Raw genomic sequence first — 27966 nt, 5'->3', positions numbered from 1 at the left:
TGTTTAAACTTGTGATTTCAGAGCATTGTGTGACTATATACCTGTAACTGTTTTAATTATTTTAAAACGTTTTTTTTCTTTTTATTATTACTCTTTTGAGTTTTGTGTTTAATTTTATGTGAATATTGCTTTTATTATGTACTGTTTATATTTGTACAATCGTCGTTTCTGTAAATGAGGGAAACCTCAGAAGCTTACGATTTTAAATAAAGGTTGAAATTCAATTAAATGTGGCATACATTTTAAAAAAATATATATTTTTTGTTCTTTTGGCCAAGGCTGATGAGTCTCAGCCAAACAAAATAAATTACGGTAATTGTATCTGTATTTATTATCGTTTAGTAAACATTGAAAACGGGTACCACAGACCCGAACACTGTTATTATGCGCAATGCCACACGATGGCCCCTGCGTCCTCTCTCTCTCCCTCGATCTGCCTCCAATCCAATGCTCTCCTCTTTTCAAACCTTTGCCAAATCTGATCTCCCCTCCTCCTCCTCTCCCTCCCTCTCCCCCCTCTCCCTCCCTCTCCCCCCTCTCCCTCCCTCTTTCGCTGCCAATAGTACCTAGCAAGCTGAGCAGGGCAGGAGAGCATTTATATCCCGCTGTCGGCGTTTAGCGGACGGGGGCCAGCTCACAGCTTGCAGCCGGCTTGGTGGAAAGGAGAAAGATGGTCGGCAACCCGTGCGCTCGCAAGCTGGCTCGGCGCTCCAGGTCCGCCTTGATAGCCGCTCTCACCGTCCTGCTGGTCCAAACGCTCATCGTGTGGAACTTCAGCACCCTGGATTCCGGGGAGGAAGGGGGCGACGGGGCCAACCGTAGTCGGGAGAAGAGGGACCGAGTAGTCGGGGGTGTCAACAAAGCCTACAGCGAGTACCCTCGGAGCGGGCTGCAGAAGAGGGGCTACCCGCAGCAGCCGTTGGGGAAGGCGGCCGTTCGGCACAAGCTCCAGCCGGTAGGATCCAAATCAGATTGATTACCAGGGCGAAAAGAACGCCGCACAATTTTTATGAATGCACACATCCAAGCTGGCTTCCATCTCTGGTCTCAAAGATGAGAATAACCGCGTGGTGAGCCATTGAGGTGATGCTACAGCTCACAATGGACCAGCTGCTCGCTTCTTACTGTTGTGGATTTGTTGACAATTATTGCTTTTTTTGCGCGCGCCATTACTACGCCATTGATATGATCACTGGGGAATAACAACCTGTTTATTATGCAATGTATACGATATGATGAGACAGTTTTATTTGTAGGCTACAGCAAGGCAATACTACAGTCAAGCCCTGCGAATAGCACGGCCCGGGGATTACACATTAGGTATTTTGACATGGATGGATCATACTGTAGAATAGTGTAGATCATGGTGGATGTTACAGTAATACTCGTTTAAGTTGCCTAATAATCAATACATTGGGATAGATTTGTCCCAGTCTTCTCAAATTTTCAGAACCAAAACAAATACTAATCCCATTATCCCAGTGTGACAGTGATGTTAAAGCCTACAGGTGCAATATCTCTCTCTCTCTCTCTCTCTCTCTCTCTCTCTCTCTCTCTCTCTCTCTCTCTCTCTCTCTCTCTCTCTCTCTTTCTTTCTTTCTTTCTTTCTTTCTCTATCACTCCCTCTCTCTCCGCCGTCTCTCTCTCTTTCTCTCTCACTCCCTCTCCCTGTCTCTCTTTCTCTCTCACTCCCTCTCTTGCTCTCTTCCTCCCTCTCTCTTGCTCTCTCCCTCTCCCTTTTCTCTCTGTCTGTCATTCACCCCCTCTTCCTTCTATCCCATCTATCAATCTAAAGTTAACCAGTGTGTTTCAGCTGAGTCTGTATTTCTGACTTTCAACTCAATCCAGTCTGACTCCTTCCACATCTCTCCCTCTTTCCCTCTTACACACACACACACACACACACACACACACACACACACACACACACACACACACACACACACACACACACACACACACACACACACACACGCTCACGTGTTATGTGCCTTTAGCAGACCATAGATGACAGACACTGTATTTAATGTGTGCTGACAGGAAGACAGCATGTTTTCCAGGTGTTGCCATGTTCATTCACGCCTTTATCATATGAAACATACTGTACAGTCTGTATGACACACACACACACACACACACACACACACACACACACACACACACACACACACACACACACACACACACACACACACACACACACAATAATGATAACCCTGCATTGCCATGGTTTTTGGCATACACAGGCGGTGTGTGTGTATATGATTAGTGCCATATTCTTGGGGCTACATGTTTTTTCATGTTCCATTTTTACATCCTTTCATTATAGTGAACCAGCTGCAGTGGGAACATGCCTTGTGTTGTGTGTGTGTGTGTGGCTGAGCAGGTTTATCATAATTTTTGGCATTGTGTTAATATGTGCTTGTGTGTGTGTGCTTGTGCCTCACTGCATCACATGTGGTTGTGCCTCACTGCATCGTGTGTGTGTGTGTGTGTGTGTGTGTGTATGTGTGTGTGTGTGTGTGTGCGCGCATGCGTGCATGTGCCTGTAACAGCTATAGGCCTTTACACTGGTGCGATACATACCAGTGATCTTATATGGCCTGGTGTAGAATCTTACGAGCAGAGACAGACAGAGCAAGAAATACTGTAGTGAGAGAGAGAGAGAGTGAAAAGAGATAGAGAGAGATAGGGAGAGATTGGATGAAATGAGGGAAAGGGTATGGATCAAGTAAAAGTGACTCACTAATATTAGACTCATACTGTCTAGTGTGATATGTATGTCTGTGTATTCAAATACAGTGTGTGTGTGTGTGTGTGTGTGTGTGTGTGTGTGTGTGGGTGTGTGTGTGTGTATGCAAGACAATGTTCTTCTTCAAATGAAATGTCCTCTTCTAAAGCATGTGGAATATGTTAATATTAGAATGTTAATATTAGACTCGTACTGTATGATATGTCTGTGGATTCAAATACACTGTGTGTAATGTATGTGTATTAGGGCTGGGCAATTCATTGTATTTATAAAAATTTTATTTTTAATTAAGATTTTTGGCTTCCAACGATTAAGAAAACAAGAGAATCCACTTTTAGCCAGGTCATGTTTTTAGTTTTTCTGTTGAATTATATGTATATATATATATTATATAAATTCAAGGAATTCCACTGTTAAAAAGTCACACTTCGTGGTGAGAGAGAGAGAGAGAGAGAGAGAGAGACCAATAGTTATTTTGATCAGATGTTAAATTATTTCTCTGATAATGGGCTGGACTCTACATCTCAGCATGCCTACAAAGAAGGCCACTCTGCATGCACTACAGTGGCTCAAATGACAGACGACTGGCTCAGTCAAACTGATGAAAGGAAAATGGTTGGTGCAGTCTTGCTTGATTTTAATGCTGCTTTTGATGTTCTTGAAGAATCTTGATCATGAACCGTTATTGGAAACATGGGGGGCTTAGCAGCAATAATGCTGTTGGCTGGATAGGGAGTTATCTGACTGGTAGAATGCAACATGTTTATTTTAATGGTAGCCTAAGTCTGTCTACTATACGTTATATAGAATACGTGGTCCACAGGGGAGTTGCCTGAGGCCACTTCTATTTTCAGTTTTCACAAATTACCTACAGGTACCACTTGCTTTAACCTGTTAAGCCCTAGCCATATTTTCAGAAAATCCACCTAAAAGTACATACCCAAGTAATTGGAAGATTGCTCCACTTCTACAAGGTCCATTTACATGTTCTTGGTATCTAGGGACATCTATGGACCTCAGGAATGTATTCCCAGTGTCAGAAATATTGTGTCTGTTACTATGCTTGAGTAAATTGTACCATGCTAACATTGACCAAAAGTGAAATGCCACTGAGCTCATTCAGCACCTTCTTGAGATCAAGTGTACAAAAAAGCTAAGCAAATGAACAAAGGGCAGATGATTTACAGGTTTTTTTGTAGATAATACAGTACTGAATTTTGCCATCCGGTCACATTCAATATGAAATATGAATATAGAATATAGAATATCAGGCCTATAAATGACCTTATTATGGCCAAATCATACATCTATGAATCGGCCCAAATCTCCTCTTTCCAATGGCAGAGTTAAATCTGGATTTAGTACCACCAGGCGCCAGATATATAGAGCAGCAAAGACCATACAAGTACAGTCCGCCATTTTTTCTCGGATTGAGACAAGTTTTTTTGCTAGACATTCACAGAATGGTAAAGAAATAATATGTTGTATTTTATGGCAATAACGTTGAGGTTTGTTGAGGTGAAATATAAACATGAAAATCATGTCAATATTTATTTTCCACGTCAAGTGGCTGCAGCTTTGACTGTGGCTGGTGTGACTGGGTAGTGTAGTTTTATAAAATGTCGACGTCCATCGAAAGCCCTGGGTCTCCTCTTTCTTAGGACTACAACGATTTCATGACCTCATCAAAATCATTGCTAAACATACGTAGTGCTGAAAATATAAACTTTGACTGCTGTTTTGATAGGGTTAGGGTCTTTATTCTTGGCTACATTTGAAAAAGAAACACATCACGGACTGTATTGATCTATTTGTGACGTGAAGGAAATATTGTACCGGTACTGGGCCGATCGGGCTTAAGAGGTTAAATGAGACTGCCAAGCCTATGTATGCAGACAACTCAAGTTTATATAAATCCATGGATAGTGTTGCTGCACTAAATAAAACCCTGCAGTGTGAATTGGATTCTTTGTCGGATTGGGTAGAAAATAACAGGCTGATAAATGTGTCTAAAACTAAATGTATTCTTTTTGGTTCAAATTATTTATTAAGAAGCAAGTTACTCGCTCAAGGAAAGAGTTATTGAGCAGGTCCACAAGGTAAAATTTCATCCCGGATAAACAGCAAATAGAGCATGTAGTTGCTAAGATGAGTAGGACAGTATCTGTGATTAACACATTCCCGCCCGAGCACAGAGATCTCCGTGTTTCCATTCCACCCGTTGTGGACAGAGGCACGGATATATCCGTGGGAAGTTGTTATTGCTTTTATTCCATTTTAATAACCTATTCAAGGTCACTGAGCGGCACTGCAGATTTACCCTACTCTATGAATTCGACAAGGTGCAATACCGGCCATATCCTCTTAGGGGCGCTATCGCGATAATGCAGTGTGCCCTGTGGCTGAACGGATCAGTATTTTTTTTCTTTCAATGGAGATTTCAGTAGCAGGATTCTGGATGTGCAGCATGTAGCTTGGATTACGTTTCAGATCGCAGATTTCACCATGCAATAAGGGGATTTATCATCAGCCAATGGACATATCGATCTACCAGATGGCGATCGATAACGGGGAAATGCTCGGGGGATCAGCCCGGACCACGGTAAGATCTTTTTCACGTAAATTACAGCCCGATTGGACATTGTTTTGATAGCCATCCAGGCGTTCGGCCTATGTGGCTAGTTAGACGAACACGGTTATTGGTAATCATCAATAATAATAAACAACGTCCCCCGCCCCCCCCCCCCCCCTTTCATGCATACATGCTTTGGGATCATATGCAGTTTGAGTTATTTCTGTAGCATCTGTAAAACGGAAATGCCATTGGATATAACGTTAGCAGCTATTAGCCCTATAACTAGCCTTCCAGAAAATATACTAGTCCCAAATCCCGTATAACACTTATATTCACGGCGCTATAAAATGAGAACCTATTGATGATTTTTTTTTTCTTTAAGCCATTTTGAAGGGACGGTTTATGGACTCAATTGACAATGAGAATGGACAGATAGCAATACTATAAAGTATAGATTTAGCTGTACAAACAGCCCCACGTTTGTTTACATTCCCCGGTCCTCTTGACATTAATTAGACTCAGCCCAATGGCCCCGAATATGTTAAGACATGTGCATATTATTTAAATGATCATTCTATCAAACAGTCCACTCAGGTGCTTGTTTGGTCTTATCTTGACTACTGTTCAGTTGTTTGGTCTAGCGCTACAAAAAAAGATTGGTTAAAAGTGGAGGATAGATTTTCCGGTAATGTCCTTGTTTTTTTTTCTTTGAAATGTTTGTACTCAAACTAGGTCTAAAAGCTTATATACTAGAATTGTATATAATCGGTAGGGATGGGTACCGAATTCGGTACTTTTGAGGTACCGAACCGAAACACGTCGGTACTACCGAGTATCGAATTACTTTTTTTTTTTTTTTTTTTTTTACTTTTTTTATGTCAACGTTCACACGCACAATATATGCTTACCTAGGATTTGACTTGATTCAACAACAAAGCAGTCGGAGCAATGACAAGCCGAAAACTGTCGAAATTGTAGTTATTTGAAGTTTGGATTTTCTTTTTTTACGACTGAGGTAGGTAAATTAAATTTCTTGAGACTAAAGTACCGAAAAAAGGTACCGTTGGGTACCGGTATCGATTCACAGGTACCGGTACCGGTATCGGTTCAAATGTGAAAGGTACCCATCCCTAATAATCGGTGAGAAACATGCGCATAAAACCAGGCAGGTAACACTAGAGCCTTTAAGTATCATAGTACCTAAACTTAACACTGTTTTTTTTTTATTAGCGATTTTCATTCATATTTCATCAATCTAGCCTCACGTTACCACTGGAACTCTCTCTGAGCTCCATTGGGAAAATACCGCCCCCTATCGTCTCTCCGAATGGTACTGCACCCCTTTGGATTGGATTGAATGAAACGGATGGAAAAAAAAAAATCCTGCTTCCACATTTGACTTGTCAGACAAGTAACCCGAGACGATCGAAGTCATTGCCGACCACCAGAACAGCGGATAATGTGCGTTATCAGTACCCAGCGTTGGATCAATAAACATGACCGATATTTGGAATGGCGATCAGGAATTGGAATAATCTTCTGAGGTAAGGAATCTATTTGACCAGTCTTGGGATAATCAGAGCTTTTTTCACAGATATATCAACGTGGGCCCTATGTGTGTGTGTGTGCGTGTGTGTGTGTGTGTGTGTGCTGATCAGGAAATGGATAATCGATTTTTCAGCCCGCTTCTATAGCGTGCATAAGTACACATATACTATCGATAATCTAGCGTTTATTTGAAAACGATTCATAAATAGGCCGAAAAATGACAACGTTTTTTGTGTATTCCAGTGTATTCCACTAAAGGGCGATTATCACAGAATCTTTATATTTTCCTGAAACTTTCAAAAAACTAGAGTTTTTCAAAATGGTATAAAACGGAAATGAACCGATTAAAAAACAATCCGTTTCGACAATGTTGACTGCAAACAAGTCATTGATAAGCGACACATACAGTAGATATTAGACACATAATTTAAGATATAGTTTATGCGTTCGCAAATATGAGAGCTCTATCATTGAAGTGGGTGGTGGCACACAACAGGGTTCCGGGGCACTGCATGGCTGGCACGGAAAGTGTTAAGGACCATGAAGAAGATGGTTCTGTGTAGAGCTATTTTTAGTTGGTACATTTTGCCTTAATATAAACATTTACATTTACATTTACATTTAGTCATTTAGCTGACGCTTTTATCCAAAGCGACTTACAAGTTCTGTATGACAAGTCATCAGGAAGGGCACAACTATATCAGCTGAGTAACAATGTTCATCAAAGTGTTGAGTGCTACAGTGAGTGTAGGTTAGTTTATTAGGACAAGTGCATGATAGTAAGGTTAGTTATGGTTAGATTATTATTATTTTTTTCAATTTTTTTTATTTCAGATAATGGTTGAAGAAGTGCGTCTTTAGTCGACGGCGAAAGATTGGACGGGGTTTGGCTGTCCTAACTGGGGTGGGTAGTTCATTCCACCACTTTGAAGACGTTTTTAATCATCATGCAGTGACACACACATGCGATGGGCGGCACACACAGGAACACACACATGCAATTTTTCTTTGGGTCGCCAATAAAATCGAGTCTCTGCGCTTGACCCATTCCGTCGTCCTTACCCCCCAAGGGCAGCCGGGAGCAGATAGGGGCTTCGGCATGGGGCCGCGCCCCAGGGACCAATCCAAGTCCTCCTGTCTGTCTTCACAGCGATCTGTTGTGCATGTTTTTCCATTGGGTTTATCTTATCAGTTCCCCTTATCAGAGGGGAAACCCTTGCTGATCTGTCGAGTGCCAGAGTTTCAAGCTGCGTGATGTTTGCACACTTTAGGATGTCCCTGGTGTAGTCCTTAAAGCGTCTCTTTTGGCCTCCAGCAGCCCGCTTTGCTCCTCTCAGTTGGCCATAGAGGACTTGGTGGGGCAGGCGGTGGTCAGGCATACGTATGGTGTGCCCTATCCAACGAAGATGTTTTTTGGCCACAGCTGCGGCCATACAGATTGAGTTGGTGTTGTTGAGGATGTCTGTGTGGGGGACTCGATCTTCCCAGGTCAGGCCGAGGATCCTTTGGAGGCAACGGATGTGGAAAGCGTCCAGGTTGGTGATGTGCCGGCGGTATGGGGTCCAGGATTCTGCTCCATAGAGCAGAGTGGAGAGACATACTGCGTTGTAAACGGCAACCTTGGTGCTGATCTTCAGGTTTTGGTTTTCAAAAACCCTGCTGCGTAGGCGTCCAAAGAATGATGCTGCTTTATTGATACGTGTGTGTATCTCCGCATCAAGGGAGCAGCATGAGGACAGAGTGGAGCCGAGGTAGGTGAAATGATCCACTGTTTTGAGTGGAACACCGTTTATGTGAAAACTGGGAGGTATAAAGGTTCGGGAAGTGAGTTGGGACATAACTTCGGTTTTTTGTATGTTGACCTGGAGACCGAAGGATTGGTACAGGCTGGATATGGTGTCAAGAGCATGCTGCATAGACTCTGGACTGTGAGCTAAGATGGCACAGTCATCAGCATACTGTAGCTCACACACACACACACACACACACACACACACACACACACACACACACACACACACACACACACACACACACACTAGGGCTGACCTTCGATTTTCTTTGGCAATCGAAGCTTCGGGGCCGAGCTTCGATTTTAATTCGAAGCTTCGAATTAAAAAAAAATTTAATATTTTTTTTTTATATATAATTTCTTTATTTTTTTTTTATAATCTTATGTTGTGGGACTTGTACAGCACTTTGGTAAACGTTGTTGTTTTTAAATGTGCTCTATAAATAAAGTGGATTGGATTAATGAATTAAGTAGCCCCTTTCGTGACTGTGACGCAGCCAACACAGTGTGATTTAATTCAAGGTGGATCGCTGTTGTCGTTTGAACAACTTCAGATTTCATGGGAACTACCAATCCCCCAAATCAAGAATGTTTAAGATGAATGAAGTAAGATTTTGATTATTTGAAATATGGCCTGTGTAGACTAAACTATGCACAGAATTATGTCAGTCTACAAGGTCCGGATTCTACATGGTCCGGCAATGTAGACCTTGTAGACTCCACTACAGACCAATTATCAGTGAATGTTCATGCATTTTTAAGAAAGGCTACTTCCACAAAAAAACAAAGAACTCACCAAAACATCTCAGTAGCACCTTATCTAAATGTTCTATTTCATATATGGAGATTCATATTTATTTATGTATTGCATGCATTTCTACATTTTATTTCCTATTTTGTTTATTCATCCCAGTATCTTTCTTTCTTATGTGTGGAATTCTACAAGGCATTTACATTCACATTTACATTTAGTCATTTAGCTGACGCTTTTATCCAAAGCGACTTACAAGTTCTGTACGACAGGTCATCAGGAAGGATACAACTCTATCAGCTGAGTAACAATATTCATCAAAGTGTTGCGTGTTACAGTGTAGGTTAGTTTATTAGGACAAGTGCATGACAGTAAGGTTAGATTTTTTTTATTTTATTTTTTATTTTTATTTCAGATAATGGTTGAAGAAGTGCGTCTTTAGTCGACGGCGAAAGATTGGATGGGATTCGGCTGTCCTAACTGGGGTGGGTAGTTCATTCCACCATTGTGGGGCAAGGACTGAGAATAGGCGTGTAGGTGGTGTATGTGTTTGAGGATGATATCCTTCAAACAGGCAATAGTGATGATATAATTTGGGCAGTGCTACTACTTTCCTCCAGTGTATTTGTCCCCCGGCCCCACCCAATAGCCCCATGCACACACACACACACACACACACACACACACACACACACACACACACACACACACACACACACACACACACACACACCGAAGTAAAAAAATAAAATAAAAAAAAAAATTGAAAAAAAAATTGATTTTTTTTTTATTAATTAATTAATTTTTTTTCCTTTTTTACACTTCGATTTTTTTTTTTATGTTCGAAGCTTGTGCCATCGAACGAAGCTTCGAAGCTTCGAAGTATTTAAGACAGCCCTAACACACACACACACACACAATAATCATTGTGCATGTGTGTGTGTGTGTGCACGCATGAATGTGCGCTTTAAGTTGTCACAATCGTTGATTGCTTTAAATTGAATTCAGTCCTATGAATGATTAATAAGCAACATGCTGTTTCCTTTATGAGTCAACACAGAGTGCCAGTGACTATGATAATAAACCAGTCTAGTCAGTTGTTTAAACGTACAGTGTGTACAGGAAATATCATTTGACATTTAAAATGTTGAGCTCTTCCAGACATTTCAATTAAAAACAATCTATTGTTTTTAATACAAATAGACCTCATGTTCACTGTAAAGTGCCACGTTTTGATATATTGAGCTTTAAACTTTAAGTTCCATTTTTTGGAACTCACAAACTAAAACCCCTCCCTATTCCAAACCGTTCCTACAACAATTTCTTTTTGTTGCATGATCATGTTTTTTCATGTTTAAATATCAACATTATCTGTCCATCCTCAGTAAATACTATCAAACTCCTCTGACCTCATTTCCACACACACACACACACACACACACACACACACACACACACACACACACACACACACACACACAACACACAACACACAACACACACACACACACACACACACACACACACACACACACACACACACACACACACACACACACACACACACACACACACACACAGAGGAAGGGAGAATGCCCCTTCCCCAGTCCCCACTAATGGACCTCTGCTGTTTTCTCTATGCCTCTAATCAGGGTTAGCTTAGCTTAGTTAGCGTAAGCACTGCAGCTAACGTTAGTTTAGGTATTTAACGTGACGTGGGCATAAAGGAATGGCGAGTTGCTGCAAAGCATGTTAGATGCATTTGACCCATTGCGGGGGAAAAAAGCAGGGACTTATTTCGGGTTGCAACCAAATAGGCGCACTCTGGAGCCCTGCTGTAACGTCTTCACACACATGCTACTGCTGTTGTTGACTCTGCCAGATGGTTTGTTTTCACATCTCGCGCAATGATTTTGCGCGAATCCAGCTGCCAGAGCTATCCATATGAACCGAGCTCGCTAACGTTACTGGGATTAAAGCAAGCGGGCCGCCCCACCAAGGCAATGGTAGGGGAACAACTGACCTGTATTCAAATCTGATAACATCATGGAGTTGCTTTCATCCAACCCTAACCTGTATTAAGATCTGATAACATCATGGAGTGGAGTTGATTTCATCCAACCCTAACCTGTATTAAGATCTGATAACATCATGGAGTGGAGTTGATTTCATCCAACCCTAACCTGTATTAAGAAACTGATAACATCATGGAGTTGATTTCATCCAATGCACATCACAGTGCCATCAGATTATATATTTATAGTGTGGGTGGTCCCAGCGGGAATCAAACCCCTAACCCTTGTTGTTAGTGCCATGCTCTAGTCTACACATTCCACTATGCATAGTGGGAATAGAATGGAACCCCTAACCATGGCAGTGCTAGCGCCTTGCTCTACCCATTGAGCTACACAGGGAATGGAACCCCTAACCCTGGCAGTGTTAGTGCCTTAATCTACCAATTGAGCTACACACAACGATAATACCAAGAGTCACATATAACATGGTAGAAATCAAAGTAAAAAGTAAAGTTATATATGGAGAGTAAATTAGTTTGAATATGCCTGCCTCCAGTGATTTCCTCGGGGACATTGAATCCTTGTGTTGTGTTAATTACAGCTCCATGAAATGATGTAAATGAAAAAATAGTAATACCTTGTCTTATAGGGACTGCTACCTACCTTGTAATTTCATTGAACACAAGGATTCTATTTAATTTATTTTCATGTGTCAGGATGATGTGCAAAATACAATTATCGTTTTTTGGTGAAGTGCCCCTTTAAGATCATCACATGGTCAAAAAAATCATGTCACATCACTCTCATTCTGGCATCCCTGCACTGGCTCCCGGTACACTATAGAATTCACTTCAAAGTCCTCACTTTTACATTCAGAGCACTCCACGGTCAGGCCCCTATCTACATCACTGAACTCATCCATCCCTACACCAACACCCGCTCACTCAGATCTGCCGATCAGCACCTCCTGGTGGTCCCCAGGTCCAGGCTCAAAACAAGGGGTGATCGAGCCTTCGAGGTGATGGCACCAAGGCTCTGGAATGCTCTCCCCCTGGACCTGCGAACTGCCCCCTCAGAAAACTATTTGAAAAAAACAGCTAAAAACACATATGTTCAGACAGGCTTTTGGTCATATATAGACACCCTTTTTGTCCTCACTGTTTTTAATTATTGACTGATGATTTTATTTAAATTCTTTTTATTCTATTATTTTATTTGGTTCACTGTTTTTAACTGCTGTCTGTTGTTGTTGTCATTTATTTCTGATTTATGTTTTTGTTTTTATATGCTAGCTGTAGTGTAAAGCACCCTGTGCATTCGTGCTGTAAAGGGTGCTATATAAATAAATGTCATTAATTCATTCAAGATCGCATGCTAGATTTAGCAACAGACAAATATACTACAGAGTCGTAACCTCGTCTGCACTTTTATAAACAACGTTGTCCTTGCCATTATTATGCAATGCTGCCAAAGTGCTTTTGGTTAAAACAACAGCCAACCCATTATCCATCTGCCTCTTAATGGCCCAGTAGTGCATGATGATTCCTTTTTGTACAACGCGGAAACAGTTCGATACGAGGTTGTGTGTGGTACTCTATTAGCGGTTAAGTACACACTGATGATAAACCAGAAAGTTGATCTATTTCAGATTATCATCCCTAGATCCAGCATAGATCAACTAACATAGTCTTCAATCCTAAACACAATCTCCCTAGCTGGCAATCCCATGGGCTCTGTGGCCACTTCAGCCAGCTCTCACTGGGCTATCGCTTTCAGTCCATTTAGCTTTACTCTCTCTCCATCTGTCTCTATTTGTTTCTCTCTCTCTCTCTCTTGCCATCAGCATATTTAAAGAGGTAATATAGGCGGAACATGTGCCCCTTTCTATGCAAATATATGAGCCTCATCCAAGAACACTCCCAATTCACAAAGGTCGGCAATAATTTCCACACGCAGTTAAAGCGACGCTGGTGGTAGCTAAGCGCATTTATAAAGGAGTGTCATTGCCAGCGTCTCAGGTGATTATGGCAGCAGTAATTGTCGTAATGCAGCGTACAATCGGGCTCATATCTCATATATCATATTTGGCATCTTAAAAAGCCAGCTTAGATGCCTGGGCCCTCATTTACCTCTTATAAATACCTGGGAGTGTGGATCGACACCAAACTCTCCTTCTCTGAACACCTAACTAAACTGCAGGCCAAAGTCAAAGCAAGGCTTAGCTTTCTGTATAGGAACCGCGGCGTTCCTCCTTCACTAGATCTGCTAAACTCACCCTGGTCCAGATGACTGTCCTGCCGCTATTTGATTTTAGCGATGTAATCTACCGCTTGGCCCGTAAAGGTGATCTAGAGCGCTTGGATATCCTATATCACTCCGCCATTCGCTTCGCTACCAATGCCCCCTACAGGACCCACCACTGCGAGCTATACTCCCTAGTAAACTGGCCCTCCCTGGAGATTAGACGCAACATCCACTGGCTGGCCTTTGTATATAAAACACTTCTAGGCCGTAATCCCCCTTACCTTACTCGCCTAGTCCACCCTCGTCCACTCCCAAATTACCACACCCGGTCAGCCACACATATCCTGGTAAACGCCCCCCATGCCAACTCCTCACAAGGCCGTTCCTCCTTTCAGTACGCAGCAGCTGATAGCTGGAACACACTACAAAAAACTTTAAATATGGAAACGTTTATTTCAATTCGATTGTTTAAGGAAACTTTAACAAACTCCCTAGAGCACTCATGTAGATGTTTCTCCATGTGCTAACACCATGCTGCCACTATTGTTCTGTTGTCCGCCAGTTGTTGTTCAGTTCAGTTGTTGCTCTGTATGTATGTCCTTTTTAATAATGTTCCTTTGTGTTTTATTTTTATTTATTTGATTTTATCCCCCATCCCCTTTCCCCTAGGGGGCTTTTTACCCCCAAATAGGCCGTTATTGAAAATAAGAACTTGTTCTTAATTAACCTGCCTATTCAAATAAAGGTTTGATGATGATGATGATTTATCAACAATGCGTAGAAAGGGTTCTATTTCTGTTCCTACGCACGGAATTTAGAATGTGTGTATGCACAGAAAAATCGGGATTTATCAACATCAACCGTGCGTACACAGGTCCTACGCACACTTGCAAGTACTCCGTGTTGATAAATACCACTTGTTCTATGCTCCGCGCTTGTGCACAATTTTCTTTTAAACTTTGACCAGTCAGCTGGTTCTTTTCGCGTTTATCGCTTTTTCTGGTCAAGTATGACCGACAGAAACAGGTTGAATGGGGGTATAGATGGGGGGAAAGACACTCTGAGAAAATACGGCTAGTCCGGGAGTCGAACTCGCTACCCCAGATCCGTGACGCGCACGGTTGTCCCCGACGCCGAAATAGCGTTCGAGGTACGCGGTGAGCTACTGGAGCTCCCCTGCTTGTGCACAATTTTAAGTATTTGCATATAGAACCGCCACGTAATTAACCATAATACGGTAATGAAACACCCCCATGAAATGTGGAAAAATGGACTAAGCCGAGCGAACGCGTGTTATGGGAGAAATACGCGACAGGCTGACAGACGTGTACGCGGTGATGCCGGATGTGATATCTATTAACTTCCTAAAGACCATTGCTGCCTGGGCAGCGCAAACACTAATAAAGACCATTAACCACTGTTTGCCGTTGGTGTCATTGATAACCATGCTGGAATATGACTGCCTTTTTTTTCGTTTTGTTCGATTAATACCCAGGGATTAAAGGTCTCCATCAATTTGATTCCAAATCGCGACGGATCTTCCGTCAATTTTCTACCTGCATATGATTTGTAGAGGCATACAATCTATTTTGATGTCGGTATTAGGTAGGCTATATAAATTATATATATAGCCTACATTATGCAACAGTAATTTGCGCATAACGCAGCATGGCACAGACACGTCACACGGAGCCCCGCGAAGCCTGCATACAGTAAACTAACTTGATCGTTAATATAACTGTTGTCCTTGTATCTTTACGCTTATGAAAACATTTAATAATATTTATAGGCTGCTATAGGCCCTCGTTTTGGCCATAATAGCCTATTCTCAAATGGCTAAATCTCCTCGCTGACGGACCCATGTATAGCCTATATCATATATGTCTCCAAGGAATCGTGGGGGCTCTGGGGAAGAAATGTTGGGAACCCCTGCTATAGCCTATATCCTTTATAATGTTATAGGCTATTTTATTTACAGTAGTCTGTCTATTTATGATTTGTTTCCATAGCCGGTCTCAGACAGTGCTGTGGCTGAGACGGATCGGGATTAGAAGCTGCTATAGGAAACGGCTTATCGGCTACGAATTAAAGCCACGATTGAAAATAATGTACTTCCTTTCTTGACAATAGCCTATACTATAACAATAATACGAGAGCATACAAGAACAATGAATCTCACTGCCATGTAGCTATACGGCTACGCCATGTGTAGCCTGCTGCCCTATGTGATCAATAAAAACTCGAACTTGAATTCCATCACGTCTGTGTCTGTTGTCACAATGTAAATAAAAACATGCACTGAAAAGCTACAGTATGTAGATGGTTGATTATTTGTATGACAGTCAGTGAGTAAACCCTTGCAAAAAGTATCCGTTTTATTTAATGAATTGAAAACATGCAGCATTACCTTCCTCCCGGTCACCAGCAACGACATGTATCAGGCAAATGCGCATCGCAACATTGACTGAGTGGAATCCCTTTCTATTCACATAACAAATAATGAATTTGTGATGGAGCTTTGACAGCTACATGGGTGGTACAGTAACAGTCTATTGCTCGATCCATCTCCAATATCACGATGGACCGTGCCGGTGGCTAAATACCCGAGGGTGGAGAGGACTTGAATGTGCATGGGGATGGCATTTGTGCGTTTTGTTCCACGCTCCAATTTCGGTCTCAAATTGCGGTACAAATCAAGGAGAATGTGTCTCGGGTAGCGGACTCTAGTTAATATTATGTTCTCTCTGCAATTAGACTGCCCCTCATTCATTCATTCATCCCTATCTGCTATCTCTGAAAACAGTTCCCTGCGGAGCGCAGTCAGTGCACCCCGTATTCCGATAACGCTATATATAAACCATGCTGCATTCATTCGGAAAGAAAGACCTATTCCAAATGCTATAGGGTTTGACAATAATTACACTACTGTCGCTATTTTACAATTAACTATAATGAATTACGGATCATATTCATATGAACACGTCAGTGACAGTTTTACATTTACATTTAGTCATTTAGCTGACGCTTTTATCCAAAGCGACTTACAAGTTCTGTACGACAAGTCATCAGGAAGGGCACAACTCTATCAGCTGAGTAACAATGTTCATCAAAGTGTTGAGTGCTACAGTGTAGGTTAGTTTATTAGGACAAGTGCATGACAATAAGGTTAGTTAGGGTTAGATATTTTCTTTTCTTTTTTCTTTTTAATTCAGATAATGGTTGAAGAAGTCTTGAGTCGACTGCGAAAGATTGGATGGGTTTTGGCTGTCCTAACTGGGGTGGGTAGTTCATTCCACCATTGTGGGGCAAGGACTGAGAATAGGCGACTTCTCTTTGATGACCCTCCCGGAGCTTGGATAGGAGTAGGTCTAAGGCGGCCAGAAGATGCAGAGTGTAGGGGTCTTGAGGGTGTGTAGTTAGAGACCATTGACCGGAGCTAGGCGGGAGCGGTTCCCTTTGCCGCACGGTATGCTAGGTCGAGGGCCTTGAAGCGGATTCGTGCAGCAATGGGGAGCCAGTGCAGGTCCCTAAGAAGTGGGGTGACATGGGCCGACTTCGGTAGGTTTGAGATCAGGCGGGCCGCTGCGTTCTGAATGAGTTGAAGAGGCTTAGTTGCAGTGGCCGGGAGGCCAGCGAGCAGTGCGTTGCAGTAGTCGAGGCGGGAGATGACTGTTGATTGGACGAGGAGTTGGGTGGCTTCTTTTGTCAGGAAGGAGCGGATCCTTCTGACGTTGCTCAGGAGGAATCTGCAGGTTCTGGTTGTCGCTGCGATGTGAGCAGAGAAGTTCAGCTCACAGCTCAGTTGAAACTAATGCATGAAAGTCCGTCTCATGGTGCGTGCAGTTTTCTCATTCTACCGCTGGGCGCCATATACGCATGGTCTGAGCTGTGCATAGATATACGCACAATGTCAAGCACAAGTTCAAATTGATAAGTCCCACACTTTGCTTATAAATGATCGTACAAGCGGTCAGGTGGCGTAGCGGAGATTGCGCTCGTCACCAATGCAAGAAGCTGCGGTCTCGACTCCCGGAGTCATCATTGCCTTGTCTTGGGCTGATCGCTATACTAACTTGTTTGGCTGGGTTAGGGGGAGGGAAGCCGTGGGTGGGAAACTGGCGTTGTGGACAGCGACGCCTACAGGTCAGGTCTGGGCGCTTGCTCAGCGGAGGCAGGACTTGAGGAAGGCAGCGTGACCTCCCACGCGTTACACTTCACCAATGAGAGCCCTCGCTGCCAGGTGAGAAGAGAGCCACTGGCTGTCGCCGCACGTGTCGGAGGAAGCGTGCGGATACTTCAGGGTTCCCTTGTACCGACCAGTAGGAGAACATGCATGCGCACAACAACCAGGTAGGGGAGCGGGGGGAATTGGCACAACAACTAAATTGGGACAGGGAGAAAACAGAGACAAATCGGAGAAAGAGAGATACAAAAAAATAAATAAACACATATCTGTGCGTACGCACCATTGATAAATGAGGGCCCTGGATCGAAGCGGTGGGGCAATGCTATATATTCCCCCCAAACCACATCACTCCTTTGAGTGCTGGGTTTGTCATGGTCCCAGCCAGGGACCCTACCTGAACAATATGAACAGTGGTTTTCTGCCGCCCTCTGGTGGCCAAACGCAGCAGCAACTCCAGATACTGAACCTCCTAGGCTTGCTAGATTATATTAATACTATGTTTAATGCTGTGCTTCCTCTATTCATGTTGTGTTTCCCCGTTTTAGCTTGTGTTTAAAAGGTTTATCTTTTCATATGTTTCCTTTAAAGGTTCATCTCTTTTACATATGTTTTTAGTAAGTGTTAATACCTTCACATATGTTTCCTTAAGGGTTCGTCTCTTTACATATGTTTTCTGTAGGTGTTCATTTCTTTACATATGTTTCCTTTAACACTTTGCATGCCACGCCCGAGATTTCTCGGGTTTACCCCCCGCGGGTTGAATGCCCACTCACGAGAATTCTCGTAATTTCTCCTTTTTTTTTTTTAAAGCGATCTGAAATCATATTTCATCAACCAAGTCTACCGTTGGAAATTCAGCTACCTCAGGCGCTCAGATGTGAAAAAGTGCCCCCTATCGTCTCCCAGGTGGTAATTCACCCTTTTGGATTGAACTCAATGAAAATGAATGAGAAAAAAAAACCTGCACTCCACATTTTACTTTTCACTCACGCAGCCGGCATCTACCAGCTTTATGCTGGATTCTCGGAGCCGCTGGGAATATGTGTTTTACTGTATACACAGTGGATCACTAAAAGGAGCGATTTTTTCGAATGGCGATCAGGAATTGGAATTAACCATTTGGATACCATCTGATCTCGTAAGGAATCTATGTTACAAGTCTAAGGATAATCAGACTCGTTTTCATGGATATATAAGCTTTTATGTGATTATGTGATATGGCTGTTTGACTATGCGCGCCGTCAGGAAATAGGAGAAGCGATTTTCAGCGATCGCCACGAGCGTGCATGCGTACACATATACTATCGATAATCTAGCGTTTATTTGAAAACGATTAATAAATAGGCAGAACAATGACAACGTTCTAGAATATTCCAGTAAAAGGCGATTATCATGGGATGTGTTGTTTTTTCCGTGAAAACAAGTGATTTTCAAAATGCTAGAAAACGGAAATGAAGCGATAAAAAAACAATCTGCTACGACAATGTTGACTGGAAAATGAGTCTTTGATAAGCGACGGGCAGATTAGACACATAGCCATAATTTAAAACATAGATTAGGCGATATTAACGTTAACATTGGAGTGGATGTGGGCATTCAAGGGGGTAAAAAGGAAAACACGGCTGGCTCTCAAAGTGTTAAGGGTTGTTCCTGTACATATGTTTTCCATTTAGATAATCCCTTTACACATGCCTTTATTTTTTATATGAGTTTTCTTTTGCTAATGCTTTGTGTTCACCAGTCTTGGCCATGCCTGGTCTTAAACCAGCTGGCGCTCAGTGATGTACCTGAACTCGTTCAATGAACGATCGTTCATGAACGCGTTCGTATTTTGGGCGAACGTGAACTGAACGTACTGTATATCCACTAAATGAACGTAATTGAGAACGCGTTCATTCTCAGCGCTGTGTAACGGAGTTCAAAAGTGCGTTCATTCTCAGCACTCTGTTATAACGGCTTTCAAAGATGTGCCAGATTTCATATGCATTTCAGCCAAAAACCCAGTTAAAACACACTGTAAACAGGCTTCAAAATTATGTGGAAAACCAACCGATCTGGCAACGCGCCTGTCACCCCCTGCTACGTCATCAGACTCATCACAACAACAGTGGACCAGTTGAATCTGCAAGCAGAAGCCGAGAGCTGCGCAGCAGCAGGTCGAGAGCAGCACTCGCTCAGAGAACTCTACCTCTAGACGTCGGCGTTTGAGCATTTAAAAGAGTTTAACGTTAAAGTCAGTACTGACTCAGACGGAAAAAATCAAACGTTTGTCTGTAAACTGTCCACCCGGTTTGAAGAAGCAAGTCCGCACATCGACGACGTCGACAGCAAACCTTAAGCTTAAACGGCACATTGAGAATAAGCAAACGTCCTGTTAGTTTTCATAATAAAGACAATTCAAGCAAAGTTGTTCCTCATGTTTTTGAAAATATACTGGAGAGATGAAAGCTGCAGCTGCTACTAGTGAATGCGCGGCGGCAAAGCGTTATGGAAATGCCAGTATTCAGATTGCTGTCTATGGTTCAATATTTTTTACAAATAATAGCTCGCAGCAACGTATTGAAAAAAGAACTAACAAAATGGGCCGTTCAATATCTCCTTTATGTTCGAAATGTCAAACAGACCTGGGTACCTACAGTCTATCACTACTTTTGGGAATCTAAGTGTGTATCCAGGTTCTGGGGCCAAGTGATTGATTGATTGATTGAACACTTTATTAACATATTGCAGAAATGGGTACAGTATAGTACAGCTCAGTCATATATGTTATGATGAATTGAAAATGGGGGACCCTGATGTAAACAAGACGAAAGTCTTTCTCTGGTCTGCATCCCCTTAACAATTGTATGTATTGAGCTGTACTGTATCAGGGTCCCCCATTTTCAATTCATCAGGACATATATGACATACATGACATACAGATAGACAGTACTGCTACATCTATACATTTATGACATACCAGATTTGCAAATACAGTACTGTTTGTGATACAAAAAGAGTCCAGAAAAGAGAGTATATACATTTGACATAGAAAATGTACATTGGAGGAGGTTGGGTAGGTGGGGTGGGATGGGGGGGACTGTACATTGTAGGTGGTTGGGTGGGGGGGGGGGGGGGGGGAGGAGGGGTGACACCCTTTACAATTCAAACTATTTGATAAACTTCTACTTTCAGCCCGGAAATGCATTCTGATAAACTGGATTAAGGATAAGCCTCCATTCTTACAAATGTGGTATAGAGAGATCTTCGGTGTGCTACCCCATGAAAGACAATGCATAGAGGCAACAACGCTTCCTTTCAGGAGGTGTGGGCCCCACTATTAGATTATTTTCCTGCTGAAATTTCTCTGATCCTTCTAAAGGCCCAGTGCCCCATTGTATGGACAGTACTAGGATAGGAAAAAATAAATATATGTCTACATGTGAATGGGCTCGAGGCAAGTGCAATACTGTACAGTTCCTGTCTTGGTTTGCTTTCCTTTTTGCTTGTTTTTCTTTTTGTTTTGTTTTTGCTTGCTTATGGTGTGGATGATGGCATAGAGATGAACTGGAGGTCCCCCCCCTTGTCCCAATGTGTGTTTTTGTAATGTAAGTAACTGTACGTGAAAAATCTATATAAAAAAAGAAATTCAAAAAAGAACAAAAAAGAACTAAATTAGTTCATTTTTGAAACCATGAACTTTAGTTCAAAATTTTGAATTATGAACTATGAACTGAACTAGTTCATTTTAAAAATTGTGAACTGTGAACTGAACTAGTTCATGTAGAAAGTGAACTTTCCCAACACTGCTGGCGCTCATTAGCAATCACGGGCAGTATTTGTACCTGCCCGTTTCTCACATTCATTGTCGCGCCATTGTTTTGTCATTGTGTTGTTTTGCAACCTTGTGTTCGGTCACTCACTCGTTTCACTCCTGTATTCCCCGTGAGTCCGTTCCTTTCTTAGTCCACTTTTGCCAGCATTGCTGAGTATTGTTTTCCGGCTTTTACAGTTCATTTTTGTTTGCTACCGTTTGTAACGTATCATTGTTGCTTGCAAACTTCAAAGTAAAAGCCCTTCATTTCATTCCGTCGTCTCTGCCTCTACTCTCTCTGCTCGTGTCCTGCATTTGGGGTCTCCTCACCTATTCCCACACCGAACCCTCACAGGGTTAGGTAATAATCACAATGAAGAGAATAGAACCTGCACACTCATATGCTGCAGAATAAACTTTAAATGTATAATGTTTTGTCATGTCCATGAGGAGTAGATGCTGGAAACACCAATGAAAAGTTTATTCTACAGGGTTCGTACTGGTGCTGGAAATCCTTGAAAATGCTTGTATTTCAATGTGCTGTTTTCAAGGTTTTAAATGTGCTTGAATTGTGTATAAAGTGCTGGAAAGTTATTGAAATTGTAATTGCACTTTATACTTTAATAATAAATCGCTATCTGACTGAATAGTTTGGTTTTTTTAGACAAAGAAATAAAATAAGTCGGAGCGATTCGAGCGAGCCTATTTTGCAATCGCCTTTCACGCAAAATGAAATGTGGCTCGGCTCTACCCGTAGTGTTTTTAGCTGTGCCATCTGAGAACAGCACGCGCGTGTGTGTGTGGTCAAAATTCCGGGAGGCTGCCGTTTTAATGAGCTCTGGCTCGAAGATATCAAATATAATTCATGTTTAAAAAGAGGAGAACATCCTCGAGTAGCCGTGTGCAAAATATGCAGAAAGGACTTGAAGATTTTTACCATGGGGGAGTCTGCACGTTCGGTTCGAGCCACGTTGAAAGGTGAGCCACTGAGCCATGGGTGTTATTAACGTGTCTCGGCCTGGCCCGCCAGGTAACTAAGTTCGAGACTAGTGCTCCACACCTGTCTCCGTAAATGTTTGTTATAAAAATACCACTTCAATAATCGAAAAATAGTCAAGTAACAGGCAGAATACACTATTGGAATTACAAACTCGTGTTTACCGGACTCTGTTTTTCACCGCAGTGTTGTAGCATGTAGCATAGCTTAACGTTAGGCGAATCAACGTTAGCTAATTTCCTTTCATGTATTTCAAAACACGAAAACTTGTTGTGTATTGAAATGGTATTTTATTTTTATAACGGAACATTTACGGAGACTCGTGTGGAGTTGGTGTGGAGCAGTTGTAGTCTGGAACGCAGTAACGTACTGTCTACCTGTATGTCGTGTATATTGAGTGTCATAAATGTTATGATGAATTGAAAATGGGGGACCCTGATGTAAACAAGACGAAAGTCTTTCTCTGGTCTGCATCCCCTTAACAATTGTGTGTATTGAGCCATAGTGTATTGTACCCATTCTGCAATCTGTTAATAACGTTTTCAATCAAACGTGACGAGCCAGGCCAATTTTAGCATGTTTATTTATGGAATATGCAATCTAACAGCTAACGTGAACTTTACAGTTAATTACATGGATAATAATATTAAGGTAGTTAGTTCATTCCAGGCCATCATTAGGCTCTAAAATTCATAGGCAGTAGCCTATAAATGAAAATGAAATATACATTTATAATATCATAATGATCCATTTAGATTAGATGTCAACATTAAACAATAAACACTCTTAAAGTTAAGTGCAACCAGTGAGATTAAATTAATAAAACACTTTGTTTTATTTATAACATGCTGCTCCTTTTTATTTAGGGAAGAAGCATCAAATTCTGATGAAAGCACATCTAAATCCAGGTCCTGCATTGGTGGATTATTTCCAGCAGACAAGCAATGCATCAAGCAGCACGGCTACATCCAGATCAACAAGCAGCAGTGTAGTGAGAGCCAGAGCAGCCAGTGGAGTAGCTTGCAGTGGAGTTGCCCCTCTACCATCCCCAGGCTCATCCAAGAACCAGTCAACCAGCAACACCACAGGCACCATTAAATCATTTGTTACCTCTAATCCAACACTTCAAGCTGAAATATGCTGGGCAACAAAAGCTGTAACCAGCCACTATTCCTACCATTTATGTAATGACATGGGGGCCATGTTTCAAACAATGTTTCCTGACAGTGAGATAGCAAAGCAATTTACTTGTGTGGGGAGAATAAAGTGGCATACCTCACCACATTTGGGATAGCTCCTCATTTCTCTTCCCTGATAACTTTATTAACAGATTGCAGAATGGGTACAATACAGTATGGCTCAATACACACAATTGTTAAGGGGATGCAGACCAGACCAATACTTTCGTCTTGTTTACATCAGGGTCCCCCATGTTCAATTCATCATGACATTTATGACATGCACGACATATACAGTACGTTACTGCATAACACATCGGCTCAGCCAGGTTATATATGATGCCAAGTCTACATAATTTTGGTTGTTTAGCACAATAACATCTGATTTAATGTGATGGAAGAAGTGAAATAATCATTTTGAGTAAATATTTAATTTACCACAACCGCATAAGATGCTGGAAAATCTTGAAAATGCACCTTGAAAATGCTTGAAAAGTGCTTGCATTTTGCCTTGGAAAAGGTGTACAAACCCATAATGCGGGTTCTATTACTGTATCTTAACTAAACATTGAATACAACTTTATCCCTCAAAACATATTCCTAAATGAGACAATATTTTCACTGGCACAGGGCCTAACTTCGGTCTAAAGATTCAGCACCATGGACAGGACAGGTCTGCTCAAAATAATGTATTTGGGGATGACAAACAAATGCAATGACGAAAGATAGTGACAAAAACAAAGGATGCAATGTGTCATGAAAATACAAATTAAGCAAGCTCTATACATTACGAAATAAACAAAATACAATACGAAATAAACAAAATACAAATGGTGAAAAATACTGTTATGTCTATGCCTCATTTCAGGGTTTCCTGATATCTGCCAACAGTGCTGCCAGGTGCAAACTGCTCCGCGAGCCAACTGCGCTGGAGCAAATCAGGAGCAAATTGCACATATATGGGCGTGTTTGCGCTAGTATGTCATCTGCGCAATATCCTTAGTGAATGGCTCGCAAAGACAGAGCACATAGTGCGCACTAAAACGTGCGCAGTTAAGGGTGCTATTAGCGTGCAGTTAAGGGTCCTAATTGCGCGCAGTTAAGGGTGCTATTAGCGCACAGTTAAGGGTGCTATTAGCGCACAGTTAAGGGTGCTAATCGCGCACAGTTAAGGGTGCTAATCGCGCGCAGTTAAGGGTGCTATTAGCGCGCAGTTAAGGGTGCTAATAGCGTGCAGTTAAGGGTGCTAATCTCGTGCAGTTAAGGGTGCTATTAGCACGCAGTTAAGGGTGCTATTAGCGCACAGTTAAGGGTGCTATTAGTGCACAGTTAAGGGTGCTATTAGTGCCGCACGGTCCCGATATTGGGACGTTTGTCCCGCGTCCCGCTACAACAAAACAATGTCCCGCAATTCAAAGATAAAAAATAAATAAAAATGAATTATTATTATTATTATTATTTTTTTTTTTTATTCAAAGATTTTTTTTTTATTTTTTTTTAAATGTTGTTAATTTAATACCTCGTTCCAATACCCTCTTATATTTAAAATAAAAAAATCGGGCGACAACCAATGCGCAGCCGAGCGGAGCAGCTGGACTCGAGTCTTGCGAGTCGCGCTGCCTGTCACTTGTCAGACAGTCCGAGGCAGCGCAGCTGCAGTGTGTGTGACGTCAGTCATACCTGATGTTTCTGCAGAATAGCCTAAAGCTTTTTTACGACACAGTGCTTGAAGTTGAGGGGGATGGGCTGGCACAACTGTCTGTGCGCTTTTCCAGCTCATGGCCAGTCTAAGACTGAAACTTGAACAACGATCAAAGGACCGTTATTTTGGATTCGAGACCAGTGCTCTCATGCAGAGGTTTCCTACCGGCCGCACAGGCTGCTGTGATCGAACAGGACTTTTTAGAACGACCTGAAACAGGTGTCATGCTTGGCTCTCAAGAAGAGAGCATTCAGCTTCCAAGAGCTTCGCGAAGCAGCTGAAGCTCTTAATATCAGCAGCAAACTGGACTCTGCATTGTTTTAAAAATGTTGTGGGTTCACCAGACACATATTGCGGAGACTGTGCTGTCATATATAGGGTTTGTGGAGACTTTGGGTCTCACCCTTTTTGTTATATGAGCAACTGAGTGATCCGCTATTCACAATAAAAACATCATTATATTGTGAAGATCAACCATCGCATTCCGTCTCCTCTCTTCTACACTTCACTGCTAATAATGCTCAGGAAAAGATGGCTGAAAAGACTTAGCTCCTGCTCTTTCTATTAATGGAGTGATTTTATCAGCTTGGATACCAAGATTGATTGTTACCTGCTTAATGATGAAAGTGTGATTAAATAAAGATGTTGGTGACATGTTGGCTGAGAAGGTGATTGGTGAAGCATCTATACAGTTTAATAAGATGAATAACAAAATGTGCTATATATAGCCTACCATCTGCGTCGAATATGAAATAAAGGCATTTAAATAATAAATACATTTCTTTCATTTTAATTAGCAATAAAGAAAAAAAAATTATACTTTTTTTTCTTTTTTTCTCACCTACGTGTCCCGCATTGTCCCGCAAAAGCAGTGCTGCTGTCCTGGTAGTGCGCAGCTACCAGGAAGGGGATTGGGAATTGGCATAACGACTAACATTGGGATGGGAGAAAGTCGGAGGAAAAAGGAGGGGGGAAAAGATAAAAAAAAAAAAACAGTATATGCATGCATATTTGTTTAGTATTATTAAAGGAGCTCCCGTCTTATACGGAGCTACTGAGCAATTTGATCCCGTAGATGGACCTGGCTGACACGCCATTCTATTTGTTTGGTCTGATACCAAACCGTCCATGTCCCAATGATGCAATGCAGGCAGGTCTTCTTGGAAAATTATATTTATTTGCTTCACCGTGCAAACAGGATATCTTGGCTTTTGTTCCTTAAACTGATTAAATAATAATGAATACAATAACTAATTACCTACAAACATTTCGCCCTGCGGCGTGTTCAAACAGCGACCTGTGACCTGCGTTAACCTGCGTGTTGCGCGTGCAGTCAAAAACCATTGCCCTTTCCGGGTCAAACTCCTCCCTCCTACAGGTGTACCTGACGCTTTGCTTATATAAAAGAAGCGCCACCCCATGGTCACATAAATCCACTGCACATTAAATCCATTTTGGCCCTTACAAGTATCATGACAATATTTGGCTATTTGTAACTTACCAGCTGTGAAAATAATAACGTTATGATCGCTTGTTTGGTCCACACCAGAGTTTGAATGAGCTTTCACACCACCCAAAACCAACTTGACTATGCAAGGAAACAAACCAGGGTTCGATTAAAGTGGACCAAAGAGCTCAGGTGTAAAAGTGACTTAAGTGTGGAATAGGTCTGGCAATGCACAGTTCATTATTGATTATTTGGTTGAAAATATGGCTACTGAATAAAGCTAAACAATAATAATCCTATCGACTGCCAATAGCCTAATCGCTCTATGATCATGTTAATTAAATCTCATCAGACATATCTGCCGAAACGGAAAGGTCCAACCATTAAAAATAAGTACATAAGTAAATCGGCTATGATGTATCCTAGTTTTATCCGGCAATGTCACTAACACATTTGCAGCTGTAGCAGCTGCTTACTAACGCAAATGTCTGTGGCTGAGAGATGAAGTCACTCGATTGGGCGGCTGGATCAGGTGACCGACCAATGACGTCACTTGTAAAAATGGAAGTGGAATTGGCCACATGGACCAAACACAGTCCAGCCATATTCTAGGTTCTGACCTAGTCTTGCTTTCTCACATCCTTCCTTTTCCTCTCTCCATCTTTCTTTATATGTGGTTATTTTTAGAGATCCACCCATTAGCAATACTGGTATCAGAGATTGGGCCGATCACAGCCAGGTGTAGAATGTCAGAAATCAAAGCAAGGTGACGTGATTCGCCTTTTTTCCACTCATGGAAGCATGTTAGATCTATCTAATGGAGATATTGATTTGATCTCAATCAATTGTGTCAAGTGACCCCAAGCTAGGGCTGGGCGATATATCGAGTATACTCGATGTATCGCGGCTTGTTCTACATGAGATGTAGTAAATTACTATATCGTGAACATCGAGTATATGTTGTCACGTTGCGGCTGAGATGAGAC

The 27966-nt window shown here is 41.9% G+C and overlaps 1 protein-coding gene across 1 annotated transcript in view; it reads left to right on the top strand.

Moving 5' to 3' along the window:
- Window positions 1-617: 617 nt before the first annotated feature.
- Window positions 618-27966, top strand: part of LOC311240367 (xylosyltransferase 1-like) — a 214235-nt gene continuing 186886 nt past the window's right edge. The window contains exon 1 of the mRNA XM_084328952.1: window positions 618-955. Within this exon, the coding sequence (XP_084185078.1) occupies window positions 671-955 (285 nt within the window). The 5' untranslated portion in view covers window positions 618-670. The remainder of the gene's footprint in view (window positions 956-27966) is intronic.

The sequence above is a fragment of the Notolepis coatsorum genome (assembly GCF_963971535.1).
Source record: "Notolepis coatsorum genome assembly, chromosome: 14".
Classification (NCBI taxonomy): domain Eukaryota; kingdom Metazoa; phylum Chordata; class Actinopteri; order Aulopiformes; family Paralepididae; genus Notolepis; species Notolepis coatsorum.
Note: the sequence above shows the minus strand (reverse complement) of the source record. Positions and strands in the feature narration are given on the sequence as shown.